Below are 21,238 nucleotides of genomic sequence, written 5' to 3' on the forward strand. Positions count from 1 at the left end.
CCTTCTGATCTCCTTTATATAGGGGCAATCACCATGTACCCCTAAATGTTTCCTCCTCAGAGTTTGGAAGTCTTCACCAGCACCCCCACCATCTTTTCTCCTACATTCTCACGCCACTGACTTGTCTTTGAAACCTGGCCTTCCTGAACCAGCATCCGAGTATTGTTCCATGGGCAGCTTCTTGGAAATCAATGCCATCTCTGGTCCTAAAAAGATGGTACCCTTTCCTTATGGGAAACCATTCCCCAGAGAGCCCAGGTTCCCGAGGGCTGACATTGATGTAATTTTAAAACTGCTTAGAGAACTTTGGAAAAGGGTCCTGGACCCATAGATATAGTTGTTGGCTTTATTGTCTTAGAATCCTTGAGGCTCTGGACTCTGCCTCCTGGATGGTATATAAGTACCCAATCATCTTCTGCTTGGAAACTCGCTGTGTGGTTGGACCAACAGCATCCCATTGTCTGTTTACCTGAATGTTTTCCATGGAATAACAGATTATGTGAAGGTGCAGATCATGGGTTTTGATTGTTGTTGTTGTTGTTTTTAATATTGAGAATAGGGACTAAAACAACCTCAGCCCAGAAAAAGAACTCCCTGAAGTCAATATGATTTTTCCCACGTAAGAACTTCAACTTTGACTCACAAAACTCTCATGAGTCATGACTCTATAGACAAAGTTGAATATGTGCAAATTATGAAATTAGCCCCTTAATGTGATTAACCAACCCTGTTTTAAAAAGACATCGTTGGCATTCCACTTTATCTTTCCGTTCGGTACATGAGTTACAATCCTTATTTTAGAGTATGATTTCTATAATCATTTCTATATGGTATGCAGATTTCTTATTCAGTTGCTTACGTCAATCTGCTTGTGAATTAATGCAGTTAACTCTCGATGCACTTCCCGTACCTATGAAGCAGTCGGGGGCGGGCAGATGCTGTTCGTGAACCATCTGATTTCTGCTCCTGGGATGAATCTCTCTCCTCCCTCTAAGGTCCTTGTATGCGTCCCAGAGAGCAGTTTTCAGATAAAGTATTAACCCTTCTCACGTGGATAATAGGTTAGTAGGATGTGCCACCAAAACTAGAGTTTCTTTTTCGACATAATTGAGCTTGAAGTGATTGAGATGACTTGAAAGTGTGAATTTGGATTGTAACTATACATTTTTCTCAAACAGTAGGTTCCTTTGAGAGGACAGAGGCTCAAGGCATGGGGGTCCATTTTCTCAATGCACAGGGAGGCCCAGGACTAAATCCCCAACATATCCAGAGAAAAATAGGCCCCAGAAAAAGGTATTGTTAACCGGGGTGAGTTTGTTAATGTCCAAACTGCACACCTGCCCTGGGCAGCCCAGGCGGCAGACCAGGCCTGGCTAGAAGCTGATTGGGGATTAATCGCGTTTAGCTCATTATTTACGTCTCTTGGAGAAAGAAAGAGCCTGAGAAAATCCAGGTACCTGAGAGAGCTTTTTCCTTTTCCCTTAAGTATCAGGGATTGCTGAAAGTTAGGTATCAGCTTCTGACATTTGCTAAAAGAACTTGTCTAGTTAACGAAAGTCCGAAACACAAGCATGTTCAGATTTACAGTGATAGGTCCCATTGGTCAGCCAGGGGGTGTTAGAACAGCTGGTGTTGGGCCCATGTTCCATCTTCCATTCAGGGCTTGACCTCTAGTTACATTTTTATTCAATTACTTAGGTGTCCAACAGTTTTAGAAATCACATTGTGTACAGGAAAGCACAGATCTAATTTTGATACCTAAATTGGATTCTTTTTTTCAGGACAGCAGGGCATTGGAAGCTAATCAAAAGAGACAGAGGAGAGAGAGATATTTTGCTATTTGAGCACCTTAAGTTCAAAGGTGGAAGGATTTTGCAGGGAGTCATGCCTCACCCCTCATTTAACTTGATATTAAATAGGGCCTTGAGTTATAGAGGGGGGAAAAAAAAATATATATATATATAGGTGGAGCTTACATGCTTCAGGATCTCTGGAAACAGGAAAAATAGAGTGAACGTTAAAAGCCAGCTTATTACACATGGATTATATTTCCTTTTCTCCCTCTTTCATGGAGTATGAATCCATATCAGTATGGTGCTATAGAAGTGTAAAATGGAATTTAAAAAGTAACTATTTCTTGAGGTTGTTAGGAGAATTAAATGAGTGTAACCCATATAAACTGCTTAGAATAGTGCCTGACACATAAAAAGTGCTCACTAAATGTTTACTCTCGTTATTTTTACTACTATTATTGTTGATTATTATTAGTTATGTCAGTATAGGATTTTTTTCCATAGCGGATTCAGTGGAGCATTAGTACCCTGAAAGCTATTACTAGGTGGCTCATGGAAAGTGATTCTTTAGTCAAATACATTTGGAAACTAGGAAGCAAAGTTCAGTGGGTTTCTTTACTGCAGGACTTTTCAGCGCATTTAATGTGTTACTGCAACCCTGTGGCTCTGAATCACCAGTAGTATTCAGACCTAGTACACAGTATGCGTATGTGCATCGCAAACACATTCACAGGCCAGGTAAAATTGGAAAGCTAGAAAATGTTAATGCTAGTATCACTTGTATTTCTTTTTAAAAGCTGGTGATGAAATGCCTCTGGGTAGTCGTTTTGTCCTGTCTGCATTTGGCCCCATGGATGGGATAAAACAGCCAACGTTCCCCATTAAGAGTCTCCCATTTTTCCCCCTCCCAAGGGAGCCCAAGGGGCAACATGACTATCGTGCAGCTGGGAGGTTGCTGGTCTTTACTGGGCATTGTTCTGTGTCTTCATAGTGGTTTTTAAAGACATCCCACAGCCTCCAATCCATAAACTTCAGAACCACGTTGGATTCAAAAGGTGAAAAGGCCTTACTCAAAATCTCAAAACAAGTTCTGATCTTGGACAAAGAGAGGAGTAGCCTCCCTCTGGAGCTTTCCAGTCCACGTATATGTCACCGTTTAAATAAATAAAAAGACACAAACTCTTTGGATTAGTTCAGCTGGGCTGGGAGCCTTGAGATAAGAGGTCACTGGTGTGAGTTACTATGGTAATTGAGTAGTATCAGCACTAGTTTTGCTCTCATGAGCATTAAAGCACATAATAATAGGCAAACAACAGTGGTTAAAGCAAGCAGGTAGGATTACTATGTTCTTTTGTCAGAAGTATATAATGTCTTGTAGTCAGTTTTAAAGACTTCTCAACCCTCAAATCCACCCCACTGTCACCTGCTGAGTAATTTTGTATGCTTAATCTCCTGCCCTCAACTCCCAGATCTCTGCTAATTTGAGGCAAATGGGTATTTCTGACATTAAATAGGGCAGCCAGGAAGCTCTGACCTAGAAAACCTGCATTCTGAAGCACTGAGAAAAAAATATATTCTTTCACCGATTTTGTTCAGTCTCTTTTGAATGACGAGGGGGAAAAAAATTAGCTTTCACTGCAATGGGAGGTTGCAGCCGCCCAAGGATGGGGTTTTTGCAGAACCAGGAAAAAATAAAAGAAAGAAAAAAGAAAGAGAAACTTGCCGAGCATCCCCACTCCCAACTTCCCCCATAAAACTTGTCACTTCGCATTGCCATCCGCTACCCCAACAATAATCACTCCGTGCCTATTGCTAATTGCAAGCACAGCTGAGGCCCAGCGGGGGGCCCTTGCACAGTCTCAGGCCTTTATACGAGGCTCAATCTGTTGTATGGCACTTGTTCACACACAAAAAAACTACCAGCAAAGGCAGAAAGAGGCAGAGTCACAGGTTTCTTGTAATCCCTCCGCCTCCCCGCTGACAGCCCAGCCCTAGAAGCATTCCTGGTTTTGTCCTCCGCTTTACAAAATCTGAAGTGACCTTAAGCTACGAGCATGTCAGCTTTTGAATGTCGAGTTGCCGGCTTCTTCAGGTGCATTAAGGAGCAAGGGGGGTGGGGGGGGCTACATCTGGCTTCTGCGTGTCTGTTTGCAGCACCCCTGGGGCGAGCTGTGGCTTCCTGTAACATGTAAAATATGAGTGTGAACTCAGGGTTCATGGCAAGGAACAGGAGGTCATGCCTCCATTCAGTTCTAAGTAAAGAAGCTGGGAGTTTGCAGATGTTTTTCTGTATGTGTAATGACACCACCCCCCGCCCCAGCCAGCGAGCACCCGAGCGCCGTTTTTTGATAAAATGTGCCACAATCAGTGTGCTACTTGCAGATTTATTCATATCAATTTTTGCAATTTATATATTCAGAGACAAGATTGCTATTTCGGCAACTTTATGTTGGATGTCGTACGTTTGCATCTACAGAAAGAGGGAACGAAGTATGGGGCGGGGAGGGTGGGCAGAGAAAGAAAAGAAATTAAGTCTGTTCCTCGGGCCACCAGCTGGGGTGTTGTCAAGGAGACAAAGCGTCCAACGGGAGGGTCTGTGTCCCCCTTTTGCCCAGCGGTCACTTCCTGCCCAGGCTTGGAGGTGGGAAATCTGTAGATTCTGGCCCAGAAGAAGGTTCTGGAATGGCTACAGTGAGGAGGAGTCCGCTTGGGGATTTGGGAGCAAAAGTCCCCCTCCATAGATGAGGCCCAGGCCACCCAAAGAAAGGCCTTTCCATCCTCCTTCAGGGTCAAGGACTGGCCCAAGGAGGTATTTGGCATGGGCATGGGTCTGGTAGGGGGCACCCAACCCTTCCTGTCCACCTTGCCACCCTCTAAGATGAGAAGGGCATTAAGCCTCCTGTGAGATCCCCGCTTACAGAAATTTCTGTTTCCAGCCCAAAGCCTCATACTGTATTTTCAGCGAAGGAAGACATTGGTCGAGCAAACATGGAGATTAATCCTCCTTAGCCTGGGGAATAAATGTTCCTCAGTGGGGCAGTGTTAATTGCCGAGCTGGGTGCAAAGATCATTTTGAGGCATTTAAGAAATACATGATTTTTATTAGTATAACTGTTCCATGTAGGAGTTATTTTTCAGCAAAGGGCAAAAGCTTTGCCTGCCTCGCATTATTAGCCTAATTCTACTTAATTGTTTCCTAAAATAAGGGCTTCCTAAACACACACTCCAAACCTTAATAAGTCTGTTGTGGGGGGGGGTGATTCTGAATGGTGAAGCCGCTGCCCTTTTGGGCAGAGGGAACTGGGGTCTTGGGGCTGAGCGCTGCTTGATCAAATCTGTACGGGGAACATCAGGGGGCGGGGAGCAGGAAGGGGACGGGGGTGTCTCCGTGAAAACATATGAGGTGATGTGTCACGCGGTGTGAAAAATGCATCCTTTCTGGCTGTTTGGACCCAATCCTCTATGAGGATTCTCAGTTCTCATCTCTGGGCTTCATTTAATTCTCTTTCACAGATTTAGAAATGTTGGCCCCGTGGCATGTTTTAAATAAACCCAATAAGTGACTGAGCAAATGCTACCAGATATGTTCTTTGTTCTGCACAGTCGCAGAACTCGGCCTTGAGAAATCATCTCCTCCCGGCCCCCGTTCCTCATGCACATCATTTTTTGGCTCTTTGTGAAACACGATTGGGTGTTCCAGATTAGAACATGTACATTGCTACCTGGCCGTGCTTTCTTTAGCAAAGTTTCCTTTTCGATCAGGGGAGCGATTCTGCATTCCCTTCTTTTTGTTTTGATTGTGGTAAAAACAAGCATAATGTAAAATTGATCAGGTTAACTGTTTCAAATGGTACAGTTCAGTGGTGGTAAATGCATTCACACTGTTATGCAGCCAATTTCTGGAAGTCTTTTAAAAGTCTTGCAAAACTGAAAATCTATAGCCATTCAACAGTAACTCACCATTTCCCTCCCCAGCCCCTGGCAACCACTTTCATACACTGTTCTATGAATTTGACTACTCTAGATACCTTATGGAAGTGGTATCATAGTATTTGTCTTTTTTTTCACTGACTGACTTAGCACAGTATCCTCAAGGTTTCTCCATGTTATAGCATTTGACAGGATTTCCTTCCTTTTTAAGATTAAACACTGTTCCATCATGTATCGATACCACGTTTTGCTTATTCATTCTTCTATCCATAGCCACTTGGGTTGCTTATGCCTTTTGGCTCTTGCAAATAATGCTGCTCCGAACACAGGTGTGCACATACCTCTTCAAGATCCTGCTTTCTGTTTCCTTGCATCTGTGGAATTGCTGGGTCTCCCATCTGTTTATAATAGCAGGTTGTGGAAATGGTGGAAGAGTGGTATCCAAATGTAAGTTGAAGGTGCATTCACAGCAGAAAATTCACTTTCGTGCCTCCTTTCTGTGCCTTTCTGTCTTTAGGTAAATATCTGTGAGCTGATCTTTGAGTTTTTTCATTCAGAGTTGGAAAACTTTCCAGAAATATCTTGGACGGATTAGGAAAGCAGACCTTTTGGATGCTGTCTCAGCTCCTTGCGGGTGGCCATTCACCATACCGAGAGGTGGGGTTGGGCGGGATACAAGGGGACTTGTGACCTGCTGGATGTCACATCGTCTGATTGATTCAGAAGTGACAAACTCATTTCCCGTATGGCTTTGAGTGTTTTGGACAGCTTACTGAAATTGTCAGTTTATCAAACCATAAAAAAAAAAAAAGAACATATCTTCCAAAGAGAGATCCCTGTATAACCTGTATAGATATAACCTTTGAATTAAACTCTCCTGCTTGATTTGATCCTAGAAAGAACCCTTTGGGACTCTTACTTTCCTTGTATTTCCTCCCAGGCAGCTAGTAGTGATGATACTGACTTGTTGAAAAGGCTACAGTACATTTAGTCAAGAGTCCAAGTAGAGTCATTATTTTGAACATCCATTTGAAATGTCATTCCTGAAGACATTGCTTGTTGCACATTTCTCTATATTTCAGGTTTAGACAGGTAAAATTTGGTCTTGAATAGATAACTGCTTATTTTAATAAAAGAATATTAAGGTATCACTTAAGCCCTTTTGAAGGAAATTAAAAATAAAATTGCTCCCATATGTTAAATTCTATATATGTTCCTATAGAAGAAGCAAAAATTTTTAAAAGTATCAATTTAAGTCAAAGTTAAAAAAATATATTTTATTTCCAGTATCTCTTCCTTATGAGAAGAAACTAAAGGTAAAAGAGTCGCTGGGTTCTCTTCATACCATGTTGTAGATAGCGAAGGTCTCTGGAACCATGGTTTCAGCAAGTTGCCTCTGATGTCCCCCTCAGTCTGGATTGCATCAGACTTTCAGAGGTTGCTGTCCAGAGTTTAGAACCCTAAAAAGCTACCGCATCAAGACAGCTTTGTAAAGATTTCAATGAAATGGTTTTTAGCCATCCAGAGAATTATCAGTTTAGTCACTCAGTCATGTCTGACTCTTTGCGACCCCATGGACTGCAGCATGCCAGGCCTCCCTATCCATCACCAACTCCTGGAGCTTGCTCAAACTCATGTCCATTGAGTCGGTGATACCATCCAACCATCTCATCCTCTTTCCCTTCTCCTCCTGCCTTCAATCTTTCCCAGCATCAGGGTCTTTTCCAGTGAGTCAGTTCTTTGCATCAGATGGCCAAAGTATTAAAGATTTAAAAAAAAACCTTCAACTTAAAAAAGAACACTTGGGACAGCCTAGAATGTCCCCCTGATTATCTATACCCTCTGATTGTGGTATCTTTGTGCTTTTATCTGGGCGTCCTGAAGCTGTGACTGGAAATACCCACTTCTAGAAGCAGTTGTTTCGGTGAATCAAATCCTGAATTACAGTGTCACTCAAGTAAGGCAAAAGATTGCATCTTTCAACTACATATCATTTTTTTAAAGTACTCAGATGATACACCCTCTTAGCGAAGCATATCAGCTCCCTTTGGGGCTCTGACAAACCCTGAAACTTATGTGCAGTCTTTTAGTGTTCATCGACTTGGCACAGTTGTCTTGAACATGCCAAGCCTTTGTCAAACCCTCTCTGAATCTGGAGTAGAACACCAAATACAACCAGATCCTTAGCCGTAAGAAACCCATGAGGCTGTGGAATTTTGGCCCAGGCCAACAAAGCTTTGGAGACTTCGGTAGGAGTGTGGAGGAAACCTTAATGAAGCCTTTCACATGCTCTTAAATTACCCAAATTGTAAGAAAGAAATATGCATTGAAAGCTTCAAATGTAAAATATTTCATTACAGTATTTCAATACAGCCATTTAAATAGGTTGCAGGTTTCCTTTCTGCTAATAATAATCCACTTTTGTCACAAAAAGCAGCAGGAGGAACATAGTCACATGGGTGTGGTCCAAGTATTATCTTCCTCTTTGACTCTTTGCCAACATAGAAAATGTCCTTTCTTCATTAGTCCAGGCAAGGTGCTGAGGCAGTTTCTCTGATGTCTGGCTGTGTTGCATTGGAGAAAGGGTACTTTCCAAAGAAAAGATAAAAATCTTCCAGGTTTCACTGTTTCCTCACTTCAGAAATACAGGTTGCTTATCAAGAAGTTATAAAGTACCTGTTTGCTCAGATCTTATTCAAAGAATGGGAACTGCTCAGAAAGCTTTGCACAACCCTGACTAGCTGGCACTTAGGAACGTACTATTAATGTTTCTTATTCATGGAATAAGGTAGGACAGCAGGTCTAGATAATAACAGCTAACACTTAGCATATGCCTGGTGCTATTGTAAGCATGCCACACGTATTAACTCATTTAATTCCCACAACAACCCTAAGTGGTTTTTCTGATCATCCCCATTTAGCAGATAAGAAAACTGAGGCACAGGGACGATAAGGAATTTATCAGGATTCTAACACAGGACGGGCCTGATTCAAGTCCAGTCTCTTAAGCTGTACTGCATCTCAGCCTCTTGAGGCCAGGCTTCATCTCTTGCTAGCTGGTCGACCACTGCTTCTCTGAGTTTCAGTTTCCTAATCTGTGAAGTGAGGCTGTAGATGATGATAAAGACTCAACTGTTCAGACTTTAGCCACAAATTGCCCAGGCACTTAGCACTTTGCCTCCCTGGCATGAATAGGGTGAACATGCCAGTTTCAAACAAAACATGCATTTGGAAATCAGCCAACAGTAGAACTCAGATCATTGTAAATTTTGACTATCATTCGTGAATAGGTTATATAGGACCGAGTCACAGTTTTTAATCAAAGAAGGTGTGTGAAGAGATGTGTTTGTGCATGGTGTGGTTATTGGTCCTTTAGACCAAACACCATAATTTCTGAAAGGGTACATTTTCATGTATCAGGCTAAATATTACCTTCTGTTGTAGGCATGTGCTTGAAATTTGTAAATGTTTATGTTTTTCTAAAAGTGGTACACTATAGCGTGCATATTATATACTTCTATAAAATTTTTCTTTCAAGAAAAAAGCACCACAGGAAGAACTTTTTGCACTAGACTATTTTTATTGGATTTGATATTCCACCCAAAATCATTTCTCTTTCAGCCCTTTCTGATGACATCCTATTGAACTGAGCATGAAACTGAATTTCCCCAAGGCTCTCTTCCTCTCCCTGTTCACAGACCGTGTTAAAGCTTATGATGGATACTTTTTCAGAACTGAACTTGTGGTCAGTGTCATAACTTTTGTATCTCCAACACTCTGTTAGGAAAATTAAATCCACTGTGACAGAGGCAGTTTTTCAAGTTGTATTTGTCATGGAAAACTCAAACTGCCCACAGTGAGAGTTTTCTCTTAGTGGCAATTGCTGAGTTACCAGCCTAAGAGAAAAGAAGAAGAAATGAGGTAGGACTACAGAGAGAAATTAAAAATACATTGATGCTAGCTAAGAAATAGCATCCCTTACCCCCATCCAACTTTTCCGAATCATTTCTCTTAAGAGTCAGCAATGATTGTCTCTCATCTGTTATTAGTTCTTTAAGGCTGTTGAGTGGTTTTTTTTGTGGGAAAACCCCTGACTCCACACACTGTACCTAGCAACTTTCTAGGCTCATAGAAAGTAGAATATTTTCAACAACAGGCCAAGCTTAGACTCTGAGGGAGACAGTTCCAAAAACACTGGAACCCACCCACACACTTCTCCTTTGAGAAATTCAGAGCTGAATGACTTTGCTGACAGGCTACCTGGCGAGTAGATCTGTTTCTATATAAACAAGCCATTGGTTTTTAAAATTATTGAGCTAAATGTGACAACTTACACAGGTGTAGTGGTAAATAACCAATTTGAAGCCTGCTTCACTGCTTACCAGTCATCTGAACACAGGCTACTTATTTAACTTACCTATGCCCCTTTTTCTCATCTATAAAACAGGGTTGTTAATACCATTGATACTTGTTTAAGTGTGTCATTTTGTTTTATATTTTTATTCTTATTATTGATGTATTTACAATACATATTTATGTATTATGATGTATTTACAATATGCATTTCCAATATGGTGTTAATTTCTGCTGTACAGCAAAGTGACTCAGTTATACACACACACACGCACATATGCATACATTCTTTTTTATATTCTTCCTTTCCATTATGGTTTATCCCAGGACATTGAACATAGTTCCCGGTGCTATACAGTAAGACCTTGTTGCCCATCCATCCAATATGCGACAGTTTGCATCTGTTAACCCCAAACTCTCAGTCCATCTCTCCCCTTATTGATACTCTTAAGAGTTCAACTCTGTGGTGAAATTACATAATGCTTGTAGAATGCCGTGCACATTCCTTGTACATGCTAAGGACTCGATGTTCAATGAGTAGGTAGCTATATTAATTTTGGGTACTGTGTGTGTGTGTGTGTGTGTGTGTGTGTGTGTGTGTTAGGAATCCTGTACAAAATAGCACTTTGCCAAAACTATAGACTCTAAAGTCTTAGAGAATGGTATGGTGTGATAGGCAGCCATGTAAGTTAAGCAGATACGTTAGCCCTTGCAATTTAGTGAACATGGAAACACTACTGAGTAGTTTTATCTCCTTTTCCGCCTCTATTCCTTATTTTCATTGCCACTCACGAATGCGATGTGGCTGGCTCTGAAAACAAATGAGTCATTAACAGTAAGGTCCCTTTGGGATGTTGAATTAACATCAAGGTGGGGGAGGGTGGAGAATTTAGACTCCTCTAGGTGGCTGTGATGGTAGAGGAATGAAGGCAGCAACCTTTTTGTAGCGTGGTAACACTGTATCCTGCTGATGAGGGATTCTCCAAATCCAGTATAACAACCCAAACGTGTTGTCCAGTGACGTGTGAATTATCTATCCCATCTCACAATCCTGCGGCACTCCCAGAGGATAAAATTCCCAGATAAACAGTGAACCCAAGTACAGGGACTGGGGAGAGATGAATGAATCACTTCTCAGTTTCAAAATGTTAACGAGTGATCAAGGTAAATGTCTTAATATGTTTTTTAAAACTGAATGCAAGACATCCGTAATGAACAAACTCCTATTTGAGTTTGTAGTAATTAAAGGCAGCATCCAACCCTGCACTTTTGCAAGATCCTGCCTCACCCTAATCCTAGCTGCAGTGAACCCCCACTTACAGAAGAGACATGTTATGTGTAAGGATTCCTCTGCACGAAGTCAGTGTAGTTAGTTGTAGGGCAGAATGTGTGACCTGAGTATATCTGCATGTTGATTTTTACCAGAAATGGGTCATGAAAAGTGTTCTATATTGTGTATTATTCATAGAAGGATACGTGGTCTGTTTGGGGGAGTAGTAATAACAATACTGGCTAAATTTTATTGAGTGCTTACTATGCGACAGTCACTCTGCTAGGCACTTTACACAATTACCTCTTTTCACTCTCACAGTAATCCTATGAAGTAGGTACTAATATTAACCCCAAGAGGAGACTAGGGGTCAGAGAGTTAAGTAGCTTAAGAGTTGAGTTTATCCAGCTACTAAGTATCCAACCCAAGCTGAAAGTGTAATTTATCCATGTAGGGTTTGCAAAAGCACTCATTACTTGTCTGAATCCTTTGAATCCAATATTTAAATCTAGGTCAATATAGTTTCAAATGTGTATAACGGCACTCAGGATAGTTTTATAGGTTTGGGTGATGCTCTAACACAAAGCAGCTCTACAGTGTAGATCGCTTTGTTGAGAGCTAGTCATGTGTCCTGTAAGACTTGAGCATATGATCCCAGAGATATTCCAATAGGAATAATCTCTTCCACCACCGCATGGCTTTCTCCGGTCATTTGTTCTGTTTTCTTCCTTGCTTTGTGGCATTTTTCAGGTTGAGAAAGAGACAGAAAAAAGAGGAGAGAGGTGATGGTGATGACGACGACGACGTTACCCGTAATGGTGACCGTTGTCGTGACGGTGGTGGTGTTCGTTGTGGTGGCAGCTAACATTTATTGAGGCCTTATTATGTGCCAAGCACTGTGATGTGAGCTTTATTAGCGTTAATTCATTTAGCCATCAGAAAGGCCTGTGAAAGAGTGATTAATTCCCATTGACTGATCGGGAAACTGAGTCTCTGAGAACGTAAGTAATTTGCCCAGGATCACAAACCTAGGTGAAAAGGAGGTCAGGCCTGTGATGTTAACAATTGTGTGGAAGAAAGGAAGGAAGGAGAAAAGACAAAAGGAAGTTAATGGTAAGGTTTTAGATCAGCCTTCCAAGTTCTCTTTTTTTATTTATTTTTTTGCATTCAATTAAAAAAAATTTTTTTAAGTGTTGTTGATTTACAATATCATGTTAGTTTCAGCAGTTTAGCTACCCAAGAAGTTCCTAACTCTCCAAGGCTTTACTAGCCTTTCTTCTTTTGGCTTCTAACTGTAAAACCTTCACAAAATTATTCCCTAGGGAATGTACTTTCGTGGTGCCCAGGTAACTGGTGATTTTATTTCTCGAGGGCTTTTTTAGGATTAAACTAACCTTATGTAGGTAGTTTCCAGTTAATATACCTGAACTAAGGCAAGGCACAGTATATGCCATGCACTCGCAAGTTTTATTTCTAAGGGTTTAGAGTGCATTTTACCAAAATTTTTGTGGCTATCTCTGGAAAAGGCGTATCTGAACCAAAGACAAAACAAAGCAGGGAGAACTTAAAATGTTGTATTAATTTCCTCTTTCAAAGAATCATAACAAATCTGCTATATTAGCATCGATCTCAAATAAAGCAAACCTGATTAATAAGCACTGTAAACTGCATGAGGAAAAGCAAGAACACCCCAGACACCCAGTAATATGCTGATGAAATGCTTTAACAACTGGCTTTCTGGAAAGGAGAAGGCCCTAGTTGGTGGCGTTTGCCAATTTCCATAGGGTAAGAACTCCCACTAAGGCCTATTTCTAGCTATCAGTGTGATACCCCCCGAATGTAGAGTTGGGAAGAGATACACCAGATTAGCTCTCATGCCCAGGGCACTGTTACACCCTCCTAGGTAGCAGTCTTTAGATGATCAGCTTTTTCATGCCAGTGCCTAGCCCTGCAAAACCGCCACTTCCGGACTCACTAGCAGTGTGACTGCGGGCACCTGCAGTCACTTCACCTCTCTGGGCCTTGGTTGCCTCCTCTCCAGGGTGGAGATCAAAGGTGGAAGATCCCTTTCACCCCTTAACGTTTTCAAGTTCTTGAAGGCAGTGACTCCTGCTTCCTCCAACATCCAAGTGCCTGTAAGCGCCTTTCTGGAAAACCAAGTTAGCACCGCACTTCATCCAAAAGTGCCTCCAATTTCATCTCCTGAGCATAAGGTTTGGAAAGGAGTGACTTACTCCCTTTTGCCTCTTGAAATGTGTAGCCAATGGGGCATCATACATTTTTTACACTTCTTTCACGAGATGTGAGATCCAGGAGGAAAAGCATGGATGTTCCAGGGCTTTCTTGTTCTCCTGGAGTGGAAATCTGTGAGTGTGATAAGCTGACGCATCCATCTCCCTTTCAGCAGCACAGAAAGAGTATTGAGAGCAGTCTACCTTTTTCTTGTTCTTGTTTGACTATCCAAAAGCCATTTTTTACAAGAAGGGGAATTACTTATATGAAATAGCGGGTGGGGGGGGGCGCTCGTTAGTTTTTTCTTCCCCTGAAAGGTGGCGTGTCTCTCAGCAAAGAGAAAAAGGCACGTTGCACAAGGCTCGCTGGCAGCGAGGGAAGCCAGCGCCGGTTTGCCTGTTGTCACAGCCAAAGCGAAATGCCACCTCTGCCTAGAAGCCCGAGTGCCACATTCCTCTTTTGTGTCCCTGGGATGCACCCATCATGGGGCCCTGGTCTGGTCAGATTGGCCGGGAGGTCACCCAAGTTCCTTTGAGGGTCATTTTCCAACCCCAGGAGGTGGGAGTGGGGAGATAGGGGGGCGTTGCTCATGACTCTCAAAATAGACTATTTGAGCCCCCAGACTGCACGTCAGATAAAGCCAGTAAATGTGGGAATTTGAGACCTGGGGTAAACACAGGAGGGCCCCCAGTTGCTGAGAGTAAAGCAGGGCTGTACCCATGACCTAGTCATGTTCCTGTCCCAGCCCCTTAACAAACCCAGATGCGGTGACAGCAAGAGCTCCAGGATCCCAAGGCAGGAGGTGCCAAAAAAACCCCAAATAATCACAACCACCACCCCCACCCCCAAAAAAATGTTTCAGTAAAATGTTCTCACTCCTAGAAGGGAAAACCTGTCCACACCTAAAGTAGCTTGACCAGGGCAAATCCACTCCCGACATGGGGTGAACCACAGATCTGAAGGAAAAGAACACCCCCACCCCCCCACTCTTTTGGGGAGGGACAGAAGGTTCCCCGAAACTGACAGTTTCGCCTCCATGATCTTTAAAAGAGCAGAAGTTGGCTGTGAGGCTGCAGTGCTGCCTCGATTGGGGTAGTGTGGTCTCTGTTTGCGGCTGGGCTCCAAGGAGAGCCACAGTTGGCTCTGATGAGGAAAGAGCCTCGAAATGGGAGATTGCAGAGAGGGGCCATGGCTGTGACTGTGTCGTTTCTTGCAAGGTGAAACTTGGCAGTTCTACCTTGCAAGTAAAAACCCAAATTAATTTTTTTTTTTTAAGAAATTAAGTCAGAAACAAGGCTTCAGAAAAACTGTGAGTGTTAGGCATAAACTGATTTTGGATGATCTTTAGGTGAGAAAGGGTGGAGTTACCATCAGAAACATGTTTTTATTTATGCTTTTCAAATCTCCACTGGTGTGCGTGTGCGTGTGTGCGAATGTGCGTGTCAGTTAGCAGGAGAGTATGCAACGTTTCAATTCTTGAACCACTTTGTTTTTTTTTTACATCTTTTCTGTGCACAGTTCATATACTTCCCTATAAATAAATATATAGGTCCATCCACACCTTTTCATTTTATTTGTAAATTGTTTGGTATAAGCGGCAACGCGTAATGAAACCTGGTGAAGTTTAAAAGATTAGATTTTTTTTTTCGTACTGACACTTCATAACACTGTTCATATGTCTCCGAGTGAGATTTATGAATATATGAGCAGTGCTGCAAAATTATACCGCACCAGAGACTCTCTTCACCACAGGGGTGGCAGTCTAAAGTGACACAGCTTCAAGCATTTTTCACAGACAAGAAGCAAAATTTAACCCCCTTAAGGGGAACTATGATTTCAACAGCTTGAAATGAGCTCATTTGTAGATGTTTTTTTTCCCCCTCTTATCTTCCATAATTTTTGGGTGTTAAGATTAAAACAGACTGCACAGCCAATGTAAGGCCACATAAGCTGCCCAGAGTATAATTTGGCCCTTAAAGAGAAACCCTCCTTCATCGTTTTTATTCAGATGCCCCATTAGGGTAAATGAAGGTAAACTTTGCCCTAAATTCCTAAGGTTCTCAGCCTGATTCCCAGAACGGTCCTAAGGAGACAGGGTCTGGATTTCTCTACAGGTAAGTAGCCAGTGGCATCAAATGGCTCAGTGGAGTAGTCCCCCATCTGCCCGGACCCCTGAGACAATGGCATTAGGACATACACAGTGACTTACATCTCGGCTGAGTAAAATGAACCGACAGAGCAAAAAATGGTCCTTATGAAATTGATTGCATATGAGGTGTGTAGAGTGGAAGAGTTCTGTTTTCAATCCCAAGTCCAAACCGCTCTCTTTTCGGCTGACCTGGGACCCTGTGACTTTGTGTCAACTCACTGTTCGTGATCTCTGTGTTCTCAAATTCTCTCTAACCATTTTGTCTTCCTTTTGGAGCAGAGCAGGGTGCTCACACGCGGCCTATTCCCTCTCTGCTGTTTAAATGCTCCATGATATGTTGGCTGGAGAACTTTTGTCTCTTTTTTCAGCAATGGTACAACAGCTCCATGAACGTGATCTGTACCTGGCTGACGGACCGGATGGACTTACAGCTTCACATTTATCAGTTGAAAACTCTAATTAGGATGGTCAAGGTAAAAGAAAACATGGTGATTCTCCTTTGCAAATAGCTGGCTGAAATACATTGCATTGGCAAGCTGTAGGACTTCTCTAACACAAAGAATATTAGTTTATGTATAAAACAAGACGATTCTTAAAACAGTATCTCAGGCAAGAATAAAACAAGACAACTCTTAAAACAGTATCTCAGGCAAGAAAAACCGATGAAATCATTGTGGGCTGCCTGGTTAATTTATTATTCAGACATCAAAGGGAAATTTAATAAAAAGGCATTTGATACATTATCCAGACTGGAAAAATACTTTATGTATTTGCCATGCAAATATACTGCTGGAGCCATTGTGCCCTTTTGCATTAGACTTCAGAAGCTGGCTTTGGGGTACCGCCACGCTAATTACCTCCTTTATGAATTTCATTTATGGTTTAATTAAATTAAATTTTGCCACAATTAATTTAATAGAAATATTTACCTCCAGCTCCTTCTAAATATGTCCTGTGACCGTTATCAGGATGCAAATCAATATTGTTCTCATAGTTAATTGAAGTAGTTTCTCTTACAATGCGTGTATACAATCAAATGTAAAGGATCACGAAGGTGAGGTAACATACCCTGAACGTAGCTTTTTTTCCCCCTGTTCTTGTGTGTGCACCTTGGACTAATGATAATTATTTCAGCGTGAAATCTCAGTGGTTTACATGAAATAATAAGATCACAGAAGGGGGTAAATACGTTTTTGATCATTTCAGTTTCCATTTGATGCTGCACCGTAGAGGGTTTTAAAAACATTCGTATGCAAAAATCTCATTCAAAGCACAAAGTCTCTTTAAAAATATTTTAACAATAAAACAGCACTGAATTTCTATTTTCTTAACAGTTTGCCAAAAGTCACCCCCCTCCCGCCTGCCCCATTTCTTAGTCTCTTTCGGATTAGCACCATTTCATTCAAGGTACTCCTCTACTTCAGTGCTGACTTAAAACCAATTACTGTTCCGTTGAGTGTAATTAAGGAGAATTATTATCATATGCATTTGATCTCACAAAGAGTCCTCCCAGGGAAGGTTACAGACAGTGTATTGCAGCTCCTAAAAAAGAAACATATGTGGTCAGACTGTGTACCCAGCCTTATTTTCATATTTTTAAATGTAAGTTCCTTAAAGCAACCTCACTAACCATTGCCTGATCCCTTGAATTCCATTTTCCGGCTATAAATACTCCTAGGGGAATTTTTTTCTATTTGACCTTTCCTGGGCAGACATGCATTTTAGTCTGTTACAATATCTTCCCATTACTGATATTTCCAGATTTTTGTTGAGCCTGTTGGAATTAGCAATATTTTATTAAGAAAAAAAATATAAGTCAGAGAGGAGGTTGCTTCTTAGCCTCTGCCAAAAACAACACAGACATGAGCCACAGGGAAAGGGACACACAAACATCCCTGCCAAAGGAACTCCTTCACTTTTGCCAAAAGTGGGCCTGGCTTAACTACAGCCACAACACAGAGGGATGAAGCAGAATTCACCACCTCTTTGCTAAGTACATTAACCAGGGGCCTCCTTCTCCTCCAGGCAAACTTCCAATGATAATTGGCTTTTTTTTCCTGCCTCTCCATCCACTCCATTTATTCATCCATTCATTCGTTATCCAGCAAGCATTTGTTCATCCATCCAACCTCAGACAAATATTAGTTGAGCCCCTCCTTGTGTGTTACACAATGGAGTATTTAAAAAAAAAAAAAAGAAAAACAACCCTATGTCATTAGACATGCGGAGTCTGGTTGAGAAACACACTGCTCTGGAATTTGAATAGAGAGGAGAATATTTGAATGGTCTCTACCTTTCTTTTCCCCATCATATTCTGGCAACCAATTCTAAGTGATTGAAAAGTACAGAACAACCAAGTAAATCATCTGGATATCTGGTCTCCAGCAGACTGGCATCTGATCAGCCTCTTAGCCATACCCCCTCCAGGTGAAGACACAGTTCTACTAGCTACCTAGCCTTGCAGCTTGAGCCACAGTTAGGGTGACCTTTGAATATCTTTTAAGTAATTAGGATGTACTTTTTAAGTAGTTAGGATGATCAGATTACTTTTAAGAAAGAAAGACAAATGCTACAGTTAATCATACTGGGACCACAGATAAAACCTGGCAAAGGGAACCCATGGTCAGCCTATTTATGATCTTTTGTTACTGGACGTCGCTGAGCTGAGCAGCACTCACGAGTTAACGCTGCAGTCATTGCCACACGTGATTTTCAGGAGTGGTTGACGTGGCGACTGACACTAGGACTGCACCAGATGGACTCTAGAAACCGGAAATCCTAATGCAAGTGGTGTTGAAGTACGTTACTGTACCTTCTTTTGACCCCTTAGCATGCTTCCCATATCAAGAGGAGAAACAAACAGCAGAATCAGTAGCTGAAATGATATGCAGTGTGATGAGGAGAGTTGTAGTTAGAGAGGGACCTTCTGCAAAAAAACGTGTTTTGCGAAGTAGACAACAGCCAGATGCTTCTGGTCATGTTCAATTAACGCAAAGGGATTCCTAGAAAAACAGTCCCTGGGATACCTCAGGAAATCCAAGAGAAATTGCCTGAAGGAACAAAGAAAGAACTGGTGGTACAGCAACACCAAACCATTGTTCTTGAAAAAGAGCCAAATTTCTTCCCTGAGACCACGAAGTTGTGAACAGAATAGATACACTTCTTTCCCAAGGAGACGAGCCATGAGTCACATGCCTGCAACATACTGATGAGGCATTAACGCTCCATCTTCCCCCTAATTGTGGCTGCCCGTGATCAGTTTCGTATACCAATATGCATATGTCTGTCTTGTGAATGAGACAAAGGGATACGCAGTCACAAGCCTCAAAAAATACTGAAGACCAGACTGCAGCAGCAATCACAAAATACCATATCCTGCAATCCATTATTTATGTGTTACAGCTATTCACACTGTCTATCATATGATACTATACTAACCTAAGAGAAAAAACCAGACCCCCCCCAAAAAAAGAACCAAAACAATGATGGAACATTTCCCTTTATGAAACTGAATAAACAAGCTTATGTTCTTTGCTTTGTCTCATCTAATACAGTTTATCCTGTCACCATTTCTCATTTTCTGTCATTCAACAAATCTCAGTTTTCAGTACAAGTGAAATCTGAGCATGGTGGCTTCTCATGTGACAGTGCATGCAGTGTGACTCTTAGATGAGGCCACTGTTCTCACCCCCACACTCGCCTTGAGCCCCCTCCCACCCTCCATGGAGATGAGATCTCCCTCATCACTGCATCTTTTCCCTCTTTAGAAAACCTATAGAGATTTCCGATTGCAAGGAGTCCTGGACTCAACCTTAAACAGCAAGACCTACGAAACCATCCGGAACCGTCTCACTGTGGAGGAGGCCACAGCGTCTGTGAGCGAGGGTGGGGGCCTGCAGGGGATCAGCATGAAGGACAGCGACGAGGAAGATGAAGAGGACGATTAGAATGCTCAGGCTCAGGGTCCGTTAGGACAGAGTCTTGTAATCAATGCATGTCCTTAGTCTGTTAGTTAACCCCATTAGGGAATTTTCTGTCGACTCCCATGCCCATGAGATGTGTACCGAGACAATTGCCATTTTAGGTATGTGGTACCCAGATTAGTAAATGACCTTTCAAATACCATTTTGGAGAATACATAGCTCAATTGCTAGGTGTACCCCTGTGTACAGCAGAGTCCGGTGATGCTTCATTAATGTGCTGTGTGTGCACGTTGACAGTAAATGGATATGAGGGCGAGTATGCCAAGCACCTTCTTTATTTCCCGTATGTGGATGCCAGTTATTTAAATGAGTACAATAAATGAATTTAAGACAAATAGATCTGCTTTGTTTTTTGAAAAACAAAAGGCAAGTCTCCAACAACCAACTTTTGGTTCCTTCTCTTCCCCTGAAACTGAAAAAAATGAACCCTTGGCGTCCTTGTTAACCCATACTGTCATTTATCCAGATAATTACCCAAAAAAGGATGGCTACATACCAATGGATTGATCCTCCTAATTGCCATGGCACGAACGATCCTCTCATGACATCCAGCACAGTTCAGAGCAACTGTCTTCTATCAAAGTTTATCCTATTAAATGTTACGCTTTTACGTTTCGATAACCATGTATGTAAAAAAAAAAAAAAAAAAGACCTGAATATTTAAATTATGACCCTAGACTATAAATGTGTTTATATTAAGATATGGATATTTCCTTCAGTAGATTGTAACCATCATTTAAAATTATTTTGTTTTTATATCTGTCACGTACATTGCATTTTGTTCTGTAACTGCATGACCCTGGGGTCCTCTGCAGAGCTCTTTCTTTCCGTGTAAAGTAGTAGATCCATCTTGCTTTTGCCTTATATAAAGCCTACAGTTATGAAAGTGCAGAAAACTGTGGCTTCTCAATAAATAACTATTCAGATGTCCCAAGAGTACTTTTGAGTCTTTTTTTCCTTGCATCTCCTTTGAAAGCCGGAACTAAAACACACAAATCAGGAAGATGTGGGCAAGAGGAGGCAAGGGGTCGTTTTCACAGAGTGTTCTCGAAACTGCTGGAGTGGGTAGTTTACAAACGCTTGTCTCCACGAGAAACAGTGTAAAATTCCATTAATGCAGACTCCACTAATTCAGAATCTGTGGGCATTTGGACATGTTGGGCTGATTACACTTGCATTATAGGATAAATAAGGGTTTGCTAAGCAAGAGAGTAGTGTAAACGAGAGAAATGTTTCTCCTGTATGAAGAGAAGGCCAACAAACTGTTTTTAAGCACCACTTTAACAGCAGTGTTTGCATTCAAACAAAGCGTGTGCCAATTATATATGATTCTTATATATTTGTTAAAGCATTTTACAAGATTCTCTAAGATACGGAGTACTCGTCTTGTTCCCCAGTCTTTGTCAGCCGTATAATCACCTAAGTTTAAAAGACAACCAAACATTTTGGTAGCCTTGCCTGTTTTATTTGTGTCTGCCACTAAATCAGTCTCACCTTTTCCTTAGGGCTGACAAAGGTCTTAGAGAAG

The 21,238-nt window shown here is 41.7% G+C and overlaps 1 protein-coding gene across 22 annotated transcripts in view; it reads left to right on the forward strand.

Annotated features, from left to right (window-relative positions):
* Nucleotides 1-20,640, forward strand: part of CADPS (calcium dependent secretion activator) — a 463,291-nt gene extending 442,651 nt beyond the window's left edge. For 16 of the 22 annotated variants that reach the window (XM_044934053.2, XM_044934054.2, XM_044934059.2 and 13 more), the window contains 2 exons: nucleotides 16,096-16,200; nucleotides 19,495-20,243. In XM_044934053.2, the coding sequence (XP_044789988.1) occupies nucleotides 16,096-16,200; nucleotides 19,495-19,674 (285 nt within the window). In that variant the 3' untranslated portion in view covers nucleotides 19,675-20,243. Of the gene's footprint in view, nucleotides 1-16,095; nucleotides 16,201-19,494 lie in introns of all 22 variants that reach the window. The other 6 variants (XM_044934052.2, XM_044934055.2, XM_044934056.2 and 3 more) reach the window with 1 other exon arrangement.
* Nucleotides 20,641-21,238: the final 598 nt, after the last annotated feature.

This window comes from Bubalus bubalis, chromosome 21, assembly GCF_019923935.1.
Source record: "Bubalus bubalis isolate 160015118507 breed Murrah chromosome 21, NDDB_SH_1, whole genome shotgun sequence".
Taxonomy (NCBI): domain Eukaryota; kingdom Metazoa; phylum Chordata; class Mammalia; order Artiodactyla; family Bovidae; genus Bubalus; species Bubalus bubalis.